This window comes from Protomyctophum parallelum, assembly GCF_964188405.1.
Source record: "Protomyctophum parallelum genome assembly, chromosome: 19".
Taxonomy (NCBI): domain Eukaryota; kingdom Metazoa; phylum Chordata; class Actinopteri; order Myctophiformes; family Myctophidae; genus Protomyctophum; species Protomyctophum parallelum.
Genome location: NC_139717.1, coordinates 2229888 through 2244000, shown reverse-complemented (window position 1 = coordinate 2244000; position 14113 = coordinate 2229888). Strand labels below are relative to the sequence as shown.

Sequence of the window (14113 nt, the reverse complement as noted above, 5' to 3'; positions counted from 1 at the left end):
AGTGTCAACAAACAGACAACTTCATGTGTGAATAAAACATGAACATATATATATATAAACATTTGTGAATAATAAAGTAACACATATAAATACATATAATAATGATATTATAATTATAAATAAAAAAAAGGGCATTGGTTTATTTATTAGCCATGGTCCGGTGAGGTCACGTGACCAGCAGCACAGTCACGTGACGTTCCCACGTGGCATCATTGTTGTCATTGTCTTCCGGGATCGTTCGGCGGTGTTGTTTCTCTGTGAGGAGCAGACGACATTAGTATTTATTTATTATTAGTAGTAGTATCTTATCAATGACTTCATATCGATCCATGATCGATACATCGTTATAAATCGGATATTTATTGTTTGTTTGTTTCTCGTGTTGTTGTTGTTGTTGTTGTTGTTGCCATGGCAGCAGCGGTGGACAGCTTCTCTCTGCTCTACAGGTCTGATAACTCTCTTTATCTGATTTATTTATGCTTTGGTGGTCCTCAGGCTCAGCCAGTGGTCCGGGGACCCCCAGTGGTCTCCATGTGGTCCGGGGACCCCCACTGATCCCCCGGGGACCCCCACTGGTCCCCATGTGGTCCGGGGACCCCCACTGATCCCCCGGGGACCCCCACTGGTCCCCATGTGGTCCGGGGACCCCCACTGATCCCCCGGGGACCCCCACTGGTCCCCATGTGGTCCGGGGAGGTCTAATAACTGTTCACTCTCTTGGTTTATTTTAAAACAGTGGTGGTCCTCAGCCAGTGGTCCTTCAGGGACTCCCACTGGTCCCCAGTGGTCCGGGCCCAGGGACCCCTGGTGATCCGGGGACCCCCATGCAGTGGCTGTGGTTATAGGCTACTGTACTGTCTGTTAGTATTGGCTTTGGTACAACAAACCTTTTCTGTTTGATTTGATATTCAAATAAGATTAGCTGATTATTATTATTTTTCAGAAATAGCAGAAGCTCATAGCGTGTAGATTGTGACACTATACATTAATTATAATTATACATTTTTTAACTGATTTACAATTTAAATTTACAATTTAGGCATTTAGCAGACGCTCTTAATCCAGAGCGACTTACATTAAGCAAGAACAAAAAAAGCATGGGAATACATCACATAAAAACATTTATCATGAAACATGCGTAAGCTAAGAAAGTAACAGTGGAATATCTATATAATGAAACTATACATATAAACTATACATATTTACTACTATGCTATACATATGTACTATGACATGCTATGACTACATGCAATGCAATTATAGTGCTGTCTACATAACATGCTATAAGTCTGTATAAAATGCTATCTAAGTCTACAGAAATGCTATCTAAGGGGGTAAGTGCTATGGGCCGTGATGGAGTCTGAAAAGGTGGGTTTTCAGACTACGGAGGATTTAGCTGGAGGACCCCTCTGAGTGGTACCTCCCCATGAAGGACCCCTCGGGGTCCTCGGACCCCATTTTGAGAACCACTGGTGTGTAGAATGCAGTGAATTGAGAACCACTGGTGTGTAGAATGCAGTGAATTGAGAACCACTGGTGTGTAGAATGCAGTGAATTGAACCACTGGTGTGTAGAATGCAGTGAATTGAACCACTGGTGTGTAGAATACAGTGAATTGAGAACCACTGGTGTGTAGAATACAGCTCACAACAACTCTGCACTGCGAGGTGTTGTGAGCTTGTAGATCTGCTAGTATTCTCTCACAATGTTCTTTTTTCGTGTAGCATGTTGTCAATTTGTGGCCAAATTTGACGTGAAAGCAGGGAAGCATAGCTTCAAATTGACATAAAAGTTGAGAAAACAGGCTTGAAAGGTTCACTTCTGTGGTCTCTAACATTACACCTATACTGTAGCTACATGTTTATTTCATATTTACATGTTGATTTCAGCTCTGACACCTATTTCATTATGTGGTTCTCAAAATGCAATTCGAAACTGGCCCCCGTAAAATCTGGAAATGTACCAACGGAGAAAAAAACCCGCGCCATGTCTTCCCAGAGAGGTGTCCCGGTGCGTCAGCGGCTGGTTGGAGCCCCTGGTGGTGGTGGGCGCGCTGTACGTGTGCGGCAGGGCGCTGGTGCTGCTGCGCGGCGCGTGCACCATGCTGCGCGTGCACGTGCTGCCGCGCGTGTGCACGAGGGGACCCCCGCTGAGCCAGAGGTACGGCGCCTGGGCCGTCCTGAACGGTGAGGTCATAGTGTGCGCGTGCGTGTGTGCATGTGCGTGTGTGTGTTCACTGATAATGAACAATAAGGCCATCACACGGTTTAAAGCACTCTGGATATAAAATGACACTTATCATCTGCAGGGGTGTGCAACTTTGACGACGGAGAGGGCCACTATAGTTCCACACTCACTCCAGAGGGCCACTATAGTTCCACACTCACTCCAGAGGGCCACTATAGTTCCACACTCACTCCAGAGGGCCACTATAGTTCCACACTCACTCCAGAGGGCCACTATAGTTCCACACTCACTCCAGAGGGCCACTATAGTTCCACACTCACTCCAGAGGGCCACTATAGTTCCACACTCACTCCAGAGGGCCACTATAGTTCCACACTCACTCCAGAGGACCACTATAGTTCCACACTCACTCCAGAGGGCCACTATAGTTCCACACTCACTCCAGAGGGTCACTATAGTTCCACACTCACTCCAGAGGGCCACTATAGTTCCACACTCACTCCAGAGGGCCACTATAGTTCCACACTCACTCCAGAGGGCCACTATAGTTCCACACTCACTCCAGAGGGCCACTATAGTTCCACACTCACTCCAGAGGACCACTATAGTTCCACACTCACTCCAGAGGGCCACTATAGTTCCACATTCACTCCAGAGGGCCACTATAGTTCCACACTCACTCCAGAGGGCCACTATAGTTCCACACTCACTCCAGAGGGCCACTATAGTTCCACACTCACTCCAGAGGGCCACTATAGTTCCACACTCACTCCAGAGGGCCACTATAGTTCCACACTCACTCCAGAGGGCCACTATAGTTCCACACTCACTCCAGAGGGCCACTATAGTTCCACCCTCACTCCAGAGGGCCACTATAGTTCCACGCTCACTCCAGAGGGCCACTATAGTTCCACCCTCACTCCAGAGGGCCACTATAGTTCCACACTCACTCCAGAGGGCCACTATAGTTCCACACTCTTGTGGAACTATAGTGGCCTGTAGATCTGCTATTTTTTGCTATATTCGAATTGAAATCTTGAATAATGTTTTACTATTTGAAATAAAAAATGAACATTTTCATGTAATTTCAAATGCCTTTAATTATACTTGTGTTGAGCATTGAGCTACTAATTTAGACTGAAGTAATTAAAGCGCCTTAGGCGGGTCATGTTTGCATGTTGTGGAATTGTACCAGCTGAAATTATTCTGATATTAAACTGAATATTAAGTGAAGGTGGGGGCCGCATGTGGCCCCCACCTTCACTTAATGTGGCCCTCAGGGGCCGCCAGTTGATATTAACCTGAGGGCCACATTGAGTGGAGGTGGGGGCCGCATGTGGCCCCCAGGGGCCGCCAGTTGATATTAACCTGAGGGCCACATTGAGTGGAGGTGGGGGCCTCCAGTGGCCCCCAGGGGCCGCCAGTTGATATTAACCTGAGGGCCACATTGAGTGGAGGTGGGGGCTGCCAGTTGATATTAACCTGAGGGCCACATTGAGTGGAGGTGGGGGCCTCCAGTGGCCCCCAGGGGCCGCCAGTTGATATTAACCTGAGGGCCAAATCATCTAAATCGCCCTGTGATCCCCCCAGTGATGGGAGATTAATCTGTGATCCCCCCCAGTGATGGGAGATTAATCTGTGATCCGTAGTGATGGGAGATTAATGGATCACAGGCTGGATGTGATGCTAGTGATGAATCGCCCTGTGATCCCCCCCCCCCCAGTGATGGGAGATTAATGGATCACAGGCTGGATGTGATGCTAGTGATGAATCGCCCTGTGATCCCCCCCCCCCCCCCAGTGATGGGAGATTAATGGATCACAGGCTGGATGTGATGCTAGTGATGAATCGCCCTGTGATCCCCCCCCCCCCCCCCAGTGATGGGAGATTAATGGATCACAGGCTGGATGTGATGCTAGTGATGAATCGCCCTGTGATCCCCCCCCCCCCCAGTGATGGGAGATTAATGGATCACAGGCTGGATGTGATGCTAGTGATGAATCGCCCTGTGATCCCCCCCCCCCCCCCCAGTGATGGGAGATTAATGGATCACAGGCTGGATGTGATGCTAGTGATGAATCGCCCTGTGATCCCCCCCCCCCCCAGTGATGGGAGATTAATGGATCACAGGCTGGATGTGATGCTAGTGATGAATCGCCCTGTGATCCCCCCCCCCCCCCAGTGATGGGAGATTAATGGATCACAGGCTGGATGTGATGCTAGTGATGAATCGCCCTGTGATCCCCCCCCCCCCCCAGTGATGGGAGATTAATGGATCACAGGCTGGATGTGATGCTAGTGATGAATCGCCCTGTGATCCCCCCCCCCCCCCAGTGATGGGAGATTAATGGATCACAGGCTGGATGTGATCCTAGTGATTAATCGCCCTGTGATCCCCCCCCCCCCCCAGTGATGGGAGATTAATGGATCACAGGCTGGATGTGATGCTAGTGATGAATCGCCCTGTGATCCCCCCCCCCCCCCCAGTGATGGGAGATTAATGGATCACAGGCTGGATGTGATGCTAGTGATTAATCGCCCTGTGATCCCCCCCAGTGATGGGAGATTAATCTGTGATCCCCCCAGTGATGGGAGATTAATCTGTGATCCCCCCAGTGATGGGAGATTAATCTGTGATCCCCCCAGTGATGGGAGATTAATCTGTGATCCCCCCAGTGATGGGAGATTAATCTGTGATCCCCCCCAGTGATGGGAGATTAATCTGTGATCCCCCCAGTGATGGGAGATTAATCTGTGATCCGTGGTGATGGGAGACAAACACATCGATATCGGCCACGGTTATAGACGCTTTTTGATTAATTAATCGGCATCGATCTGATTACTCAATCGGTCTGATTGTCTTTACAGATAAAAAAGGCCAAAGTAACAGCTGGAACAGATCTACAAGCTCACAATGTTAACCCATTCTGACCTGAGATCAGATTCATACGAGGTTTCCACTGGACACACACTGGGTCTGATTAACCCATTCTGACCTGAGATCAGATTCTAAAAAATGTCAGTCGTTCTTCGATTTTTCAAAAAATAGCAGACGTACAAGCTCATAGCGTGCCACTCGGTGGCGCGCTATGAGCTTGTAGATCTGCTGTTTTTCAATAGCTAAAGCATAACATGATGCTAACACCAAAACGGGTTCCCGTTCAGAATGGGTTAATACAAATGAGGTCATATCAGGTACTTGGTGTGAATCATAGCGAAGTGAAGACGCCAATTTGTAACTGTCCCGGAGCGAAATGAGATGACGCCCCTCGCTTCACACGGGTGTGATTTGTGTCGTCGTCCTCAGGTGCGTCGTCAGAGGTGTGCCGCGCGTACGCAGAGGAACTGGCCAGACGGGGCGTCAACATCCTGCTCATCAGCCAATCAGGAGAGGAGGAGGCGGAGTTGGAGGGGGAGGGGCCCGAGGCGAGTAGCCCCGCCCTCAGCCTGAGGCGTCACGGCGTGGAGGTGGAGGTGGTCCGGGTGGACTTCTCTCTCCTGGGCCCGGCGGCGTCCAAGCCCGTCCTCCTGGCGCTGAGGGACAAGGACGTGGGCCTGCTGGTCAACTGCCTGGACCCCGAGCTGGACTCGCACCAGGTGAGGGTCCGGGGACCCCCCGATGAACACCTCTGGTGCTGAGGACCCCCCAATGAACACCTCTGGTGCTGAGGACCCCCCAATGAACACCTCTGGTGCTGAGGACCCCCCGATGAACACCTCTGGTGCTGAGGACGTCTTTAGAATGAAAATAGGGATGCACCGATCCGATACTCGTATCGGAGATCGGCGCCGATCCAGGCTAAAATTCTAGATCGGGTATCGGATCGGTGGCCGATCCATTATCCGATCCGATCCGATAATTATGTGTAATTACAGTATGAAAACAACTCTACCTCCTCTGTGACACAGCAGTGTAGTATTGACAGTATAACATGTGGAATGCAGCCAGGCTAGCCTGCGCACACATTAACCTGGTCTAATTGTTGCACAGTTATTTCATAAATAATTCAGTGCATTTATATCTGTGTTTGTTACATTTTGTTTTACAAAGTTGGGAAAGTAATGTTTAAGTCAAGCCTCGATGTTGCCTTACACAAAATAATGATTCCAGACTCCATACAGCTTAATAGGTTATTACGTTTCTTTGTGGGGGGTATCGGATCAGTTCTCTGTATCGGCAGATACTGGACTGGACCCCCATGTATCGAAATCGCTATCGAATGCCAAAAAGCTGGATCGGTGCATCCATAAATGAAAACCAGGGGGTGCTGAGGACTAACCTGACGCTGCCAGATGGGGGCGGTATTGGGTAACCATGTTCCCCAACACAGCACTCATCTGGGATCTCTCAGACAGTTGAGCTAACACAAATCCGTTCCGTACCGAACCAATCAGCGTGAGCTATAAGGGCGGGATATGTGTGAAACCGGATGTGAAGCTATATAGACACGTCAATATGATTGGTTGTGTTTGCACGCCCCACACGGTGATAGACAGACGGTCCCATCCAATCATCTACCAAGTATCTTGAAAAAAAAAAAGGAACAGCCCCGTCATTGAATTTGCTTCCGCGATATTAACGCTTCTAGAGAGAGATGGGAATATAAACGCTTCTACTTTTTTTTACTTTTCAGAGTAAAAGCTGCCCCATCTGCTGGGCACTACTAGTGCCATTATTGTTTTGGAAACCTCTGGTGCATTCTAAGTGTTAAAATAAGATCGGTTTGCAAAAGGCTGAAGGTTGCAGTGGCCCTTTAAAATCTAAGGTGACACAGGTGCGCTCCCGCTCTCAATGGGTTGAGTAAAATCACGCGAGTATACCAATGCTCGACGGTGACCTTTGGCCCTCTCAGGACGTGGTGGACCAATCGGAGGAGGCGTTGTGGCGAGCGCTCGGCGCCAACATGGCCGCCGCGGCAGCCATGTTGGCGCCCAGTGCTTGTTATCTATATATCTATCTATCTATCTACAGTATCTTCCTCTCTCTCTCTCTCTCTCTCTCTCTCTCTCTCAGGACTTGGTGGACCAATCGGAGGAGTCGTTGTGGCGAGCGCTGGGTGCCAACATGGCCACCGCCAGCCTGCTGGCGCGCTGGGTGCTGCCCGGCATGGTGGAGCGCCGCAGAGGAGCCCTGGTCAACATCTCCTCTGGAGCTCACTACTGCCTCCCTATGGCTGGGAGGGTGATGCTGGCTGCTACCTGTGTGAGTGCACACACACGCGCACTATTCAGTATTTAAGTCCGACGTCATTTTGTAGTCCTACGTTACGTCCGGGTCCAAGTGGCACCAGCTCCCGTCCGCATCCCATTGTGAATAGAATATCTAAACGCGTTAATCTTTTTAAATTGACGTTATTTTTCAGAAAGGAAGCCATAGAGGGTTAAAATGGGTCTTAATGCTTCCAACTCGAGTAGAATTATTAATGTTTTGTACAAGTGTCCATGACAACAAAAATATATGATGTGGAGACAATAAAGACTATTATTATCATTATTATTGAAGGTGGCAACAGTCCATTTGCTCGGTAAAATATTTCGGGGGATATTTACAATGTGTGCAGGCTTGAGTATGTTGAATCTAGTTTGCATTAATGAGGATTTAGTTGACACAATCAAATAAAATGGCGATAGTATTCCATGTGGGGCAGACGGCCTGTCACAGCCAGATTTTGGAGAGCAGCGCAGCTTTGTTGTTGCGAGGAAAGCGGTAAATGAGACTTTCGTGGTTGTTTTCGTCTCAGATTTGGTCCGACGGAGCGTCACAGTATAACTCTATGGGGACACAAAAGCGACACAAAAGTAGGACCCGGAAGTATTTCAGGAGGGGGCGCTCACGTCACAGCTAAAATACTGAATAGGGCTGTCACCATTACCACATGACCTGACATCGAAATAAAATAAAATCTTCTGAAAGAATATATATTCAAAGATTTGTGCCGCATTTTCACGATTTTTCAAAAATAGCAGATCTACAAGCTCATAGCGCGCCACTCGGTGGCGCGCTATGAGCTTGTAGATCTGCTATTTTTCAATAGCTAAATTATAACATAATGTTTAAAACACCAAAGGGGGTTCCCGCCCAAAATGGGTTATTTAAGCTGATGATTAATTGTCTTACAGATAATTGCGATTAACGATTTAAATTGTATTTTTGGCGTTGAACAACTGGACAACATACGTATGAATACAGAATTTTATTTCAGAGCCTTTAAGGGCCTCGTGATCACTAATTGCACAGGGCAGATATGACAAATAACTTAAATATAGTAAGAAATTACTGTCACTATTTAATGATTTATTTGACAAAATAACACGTAGAAATAGCAGAAATAGCTGATCTATAAGCTTACAACGCGAAATGACTTCGTCGTAAACGATTATCTAAAATAATTAGATAACGGTAACACGTAACACGTAACAGTAACACGAAATAAAATAATGGAATGAATGGAATAAACATGGTGATGTAATGGCATATTTACCGAAAGCAAGAACATACGACGTATACTATGTTGAAGTAAGAAGACAGTGCACTTTTGAAAACTGGGAATCTAATGTTATTTGGTAAAGTATTCCAGGCTGTAGGGGCTTCAAAGGAAAAGGCATATTTACCAAATGTAATACTAACCAGGAGCGTTGTCCCGGTGTTTTAATAGTAACCAGGAGCGTTGTCGCGGTGTTTTTAGTGATGATGATGATGATGATTAAGGGCGGCTTTGGCTCAGGAGGTAGAGCAGGTCGTCCAATGATCCGTGGGTCGGCGGTTCGAATCCCGGCTCCTCCTCCTCCTGTCCTAAATGTGGAAGTGTCCTTGGGCAAAGACACTGAACCCTACATTGAAGTGTCCTTGGGCAAAGACACTGAACCCTACATTGAAGTGTCCTTGGGCAAGACACTGAACCCTACATTGAAGTGTCCTTGGGCAAGACACTGAACCCTACATTGAAGTGTCCTTGGGCAAGACACTGAACCCTACATTGAAGTGTCCTTGGGCAAGACACTGAACCCTACATTGAAGTGTCCTTGGGCAAGACACTGAACCCTATATTGAAGTGTCCTTGGGCAAGACACTGAACCCTGCATTGCCTCCAATGAGTCGGTCGGTGTGAGCTCGCCACCATCGGTGTGTGAATGTAGGGAAGTGAGGACGCTGGCGTCGACTGTTCACTGCTTCACCTCCCAATGTATGAATGAATGAACCTTCACCTCCCAATGTATGAATGAATGAACCTTCACCTCCCAATGTATGAATGAATGAACCTTCACCTCCCAATGTATGAATGAATGAACCTTCACCTCCCAATGTATGAATGAATGAACCTTCACCTCCCAATGTATGAATGAATGAACCTTCACCTCCCAATGTATGAATGAATGAATGTATGAATGAATGAACCTTCACCTCCCAATGTATGAATGAATGAACCTTCACCTCCCAATGTATGAATGAATGAACCTTCACCTCCCAATGTATGAATGAATGAGCCTTCACCTCCCAATGTATGAATGAATTAACCTTCACCTCCCAATGTATGAATGAACGAACCTTCACCTCCCAACGTATGAATGAATGAACCTTCACCTCCCAATGTATGAATGAATGAACGTATGAATGAATGAACCTTCACCTCCCAATGTATGAATGAATGAATGAATGAATGTATGAATGAATGAACCTTTGTAAAGCGCTTTGAGCACTTGGAAAAGCGCTATAAAAATGCAATTCATTATTATGATGATGATGGTGATGATGGTGATGATATTTCAGGGCTACATGGAGCAGTTTTCCAGAGCGTTGCGTCAGGAGTACGGACGTCACGGAATCTTCGTCCAGAGCCTGATCCCTTTAGAGGTAACACTAGGGTCCAAATGTTTACCTTTGGTCCCTTTAGAGGTAACACTAGGGTCCAAATGTTTACCTTTGGTCCCTTTAGAGGTAACACTAGGGTCCAAATGTTTACCTTTGCGGGTCCATTCGGTTCCATTTGCTACACTGAGTTACAGACCTGTAAGGGTCCATTTGTGACCAGATTTGACTGAGAGACTGCCATCGCGCAAATTCCAGCTTTTCACCAGAGGAGAAAAACGTTCTTTTTCATTTATTTATTTTCAAAAAAGAGTTTATGGGACAGGCAGACTCTTCACATACTAGAGCATGTCTGAAACAAATGTCAGAGCTGAAATCGACATGTAAATATGAAATAAATGCCCAAACATGTAGCTAGGTGTAATGTTAGAGACCACAGAAGACATGTAAATATGAAATAAATGCCCAAACATGTAGCTAGGTGTAATGTTAGAGACCACAGAAGACATGTAAATATGAAATAAATGCTTAAACATGTAGCTGTAGGTGTAATGTTAGAGACCACAGAAGACATGTAAATATGAAATAAATGCTTAAACATGTAGCTAGGTGTAATGTTAGAGACCACAGAAGACATGTAAATATGAAAGAAATGCTTAAACATGTAGCTAGGTGTAATGTTAGAGTCCACAGAAGACATGTAAATATGAAATACATGCTTAAACATGTAGCTAGGTGTAATGTTAGAGACCACAGAAGACATGTAAATATGAAATAAATGCTTAAACATGTAGCTGTAGGTGTAATGTTAGAGACCACAGAAGACATGTAAATATGAAATAAATGCTTAAACATGTAGCTAGGTGTAATGTTAGAGACCACAGAAGACATGTAAATATGAAATAAATGCCCAAACATGTAGCTAGGTGTAATGTTAGAGACCACAGAAGACATGTAAATATGAAATAAATGCTTAAACATGTAGCTAGGTGTAATGTTAGAGACCACAGAAGACATGTAAATATGAAATAAATGCTTAAACATGTAGCTAGGTGTAATGTTAGAGACCACAGAAGACATGTAAATATGAAAGAAATGCTTAAACATGTAGCTAGGTGTAATGTTAGAGTCCACAGAAGACATGTAAATATGAAATACATGCTTAAACATGTAGCTATAGGTGTAATGTTAGAGACCACAGAAGACATGTAAATATGAAATAAATGCCCAAACATGTAGCTATAGGTGTAATGTTAGAGACCACAGAAGACATGTAAATATGAAATAAATGCTTAAACATGTAGCTATAGGTGTAATGTTAGAGACCACAGAAGACATGTAAATATGAAATAAATGCCCAAACATGTAGCTATAGGTGTAATGTTAGAGACCACAGAAGACATGTAAATATGAAATAAATGCTTAAACATGTAGCTAGGTGTAATGTTAGAGACCACAGAAGACATGTAAATATGAAAGAAATGCTTAAACATGTAGCTAGGTGTAATGTTAGAGACCACAGAAGACATGTAAATATGAAATAAATGCCCAAACATGTAGCTAGGTGTAATGTTAGAGTCCACAGAAGACATGTAAATATGAAATAAATGCCCAAACATGTAGCTAGGTGTAATGTTAGAGACCACAGAAGACATGTAAATATGAAATAAATGCTTAAACATGTAGCTAGGTGTAATGTTAGAGACCACAGAAGACATGTAAATATGAAAGAAATGCTTAAACATGTAGCTAGGTGTAATGTTAGAGTCCACAGAAGACATGTAAATATGAAATACATGCTTAAACATGTAGCTATAGGTGTAATGTTAGAGACCACAGAAGACATGTAAATATGAAATAAATGCCCAAACATGTAGCTATAGGTGTAATGTTAGAGACCACAGAAGACATGTAAATATGAAATAAATGCTTAAACATGTAGCTATAGGTGTAATGTTAGAGACCACAGAAGACATGTAAATATGAAATAAATGCCCAAACATGTAGCTATAGGTGTAATGTTAGAGACCACAGAAGACATGTAAATATGAAATAAATGCTTAAACATGTAGCTAGGTGTAATGTTAGAGACCACAGAAGACATGTAAATATGAAAGAAATGCTTAAACATGTAGCTAGGTGTAATGTTAGAGACCACAGAAGACATGTAAATATGAAATAAATGCCCAAACATGTAGCTAGGTGTAATGTTAGAGTCCACAGAAGACATGTAAATATGAAATAAATGCCCAAACATGTAGCTAGGTGTAATGTTAGAGTCCACAGAAGTGAACCTTTCAAGCCTGTTTTCTGCAAGACATTACTCTATAAGCCATATCTCCAAAACTGGTGGGTCAAACTGAACAACCAATATGTCAATTTGAAGCTATGAAGCTATGAAACTAAAATTCAAAACAATCCAGTCCCTCAGTCAAATTTAGTCACATTTGGTTCTATTTTGTACTCTAAGAGTTAGTAAGGGTCCATTTGGTTCCATTTGTTACAGTATTTAAGAGATAATAAATATTTTCATGGGGGGATTTTTTTTTAGAATTAAGTGAGAATCGTGATCTCGATTCTTGTGATTTGAGCAAGAATCGCACTGCACTACTGTGTTATTTATTTGTGTGTGTGTGCGTGTGCGTGTGCGTGTGTTGCGTGTGTGTGTGCGTGCGTGCGTGCGTGCGTGTGTGTGCGCGTGTGCGTGCGTGCGTATGTCCATGCAGATATCGTCCAATGGAGAACCAGGATGGTTGGCTCCCACAGCAGAGCTTTATGCCCGCCATGCCATCACCACGCTGGGCATCTCTAACCACACCACTGGGTACTGGCTCCACGCTATGCAGGTTAGCACGTTAGCACGTTTTATACTCACCGGGTACTGGCTCCACGCTATGCAGGTTAGCACGTTAGCACGTTTTATACTCACCGGGTACTGGCTCCACGCTATGCAGGTTAGCACGTTAGCACGTTTTATACTCACCGGGTACTGGCTCCACGCTATGCAGGTTAGCACGTTAGCACGTTTTATACTCACCGGGTACTGGCTCCACGCTATGCAGGTTAGCACGTTAGCACGTTTTATACTCACTGGGTACTGGCTCCACGCTATGCAGGTTAGCACGTTAGCACGTTTTATACTCACTGGGTACTGGCTCCGAAAGAATATATTCAAAGATCTGCACCACATTTTCACATGTACGGATGTTAATTTATTCATAATGTTCATGTTTTACAGTATTGATTTATTCATAATGTTCATGTTTTACAGTACGGGGCAACGCGGTGCGTTCCAGAATGGATTTGGCTGCTGACGTCACGTCTGTTCCTGACTCTAACTTAACCCGTTCTGACCTGAGATCAGATTTAAAAAAATGTCTTCTGCATCCTGACAGTTTTCCATTCTGACCTGAGATCAGATTCTAAAAAATGTCTTCTGCATCCTGACAGTTTTCCATTCTGACCTGAGATCAGATTCTAAAAAATGTCTTCTGCATCCTGACAGTTTTTTTCCATTCTGACCTGAGATCAGATTCTAAAAAATGTCTTCTGCATTCTGACAGTTTTCCATTCTGACCTGAGATCAGATTCTAAAAAATGTCTTCTGCATCCTGACAGTTTTTTTTCCATTCTGACCTGAGATCAGATAAAAAAAAATGTCTTCTGCATCCTGACAGTTTTCCATTCTGACCTGAGATCAGATTCTACAAATGTCTTCTACATCCTGACAGTTTTCTGAAAAAAAAGCCATGTTTCTATGTCAGTCGTTCTTCGATTTTTCAAAAATAGCAGATCTACAAGCTCATAGCGCGCCACCGAGTGGCGCGCTATGAGCTTGTAGATCTGCTATTTTTCAATAGCTAAAGCATAACATAATGCTATAACACCAAAAGGTGTTCACGGACTCTAACTTTAACCCATTTAGACCTGAGGACGATTCTATTTCTTTTGGAAATATACGGTATAATATACAGTAGTTTATGTATATATAAATATACTGTATAATATACAGTAGTTTATGTATATATAAATATACTGTATAATATAGTTCATGTGTATATATCTGCTGTCGGTAGGAAACCTCATGAAAGGTTCATTTTTCAGGGAATGAAAAATATA

General features: G+C 44.5%; 1 protein-coding gene across 1 annotated transcript; it reads left to right on the top strand.

The window, feature by feature from the left end:
* The first annotated feature begins 245 nt into the window (after window positions 1-245).
* On the top strand, window positions 246-13421 carry hsdl1 (hydroxysteroid dehydrogenase like 1). Its single transcript, XM_083789738.1, has 7 exons — window positions 246-446; window positions 1999-2186; window positions 5495-5784; window positions 7202-7390; window positions 9956-10039; window positions 12721-12840; window positions 13266-13421. Exons 1-7 carry the CDS (start codon window positions 409-411, stop codon window positions 13335-13337), a joined length of 981 nt encoding a protein of 326 aa, XP_083645864.1. The 5' UTR covers window positions 246-408; the 3' UTR covers window positions 13338-13421.
* The last annotated feature ends 692 nt before the right edge of the window (window positions 13422-14113 follow it).

What these genes read in the sequence shown, in the direction of transcription:
- hsdl1 (XM_083789738.1), top strand. Translation starts at nt 409, where the DNA reads ATGGCAGCAGCGGTGGACAGCTTCTCTCTGCTCTACAG. An exon ending in AGCTTCTCTCTGCTCTACAG is followed by an intron (nt 447 to 1,998) that starts GTCTGATAACTC and finishes ATGTCTTCCCAG; the next exon opens with AGAGGTGTCCCGGTGCGTCA. An exon ending in CGCCTGGGCCGTCCTGAACG is followed by an intron (nt 2,187 to 5,494) that starts GTGAGGTCATAG and finishes CGTCGTCCTCAG; the next exon opens with GTGCGTCGTCAGAGGTGTGC.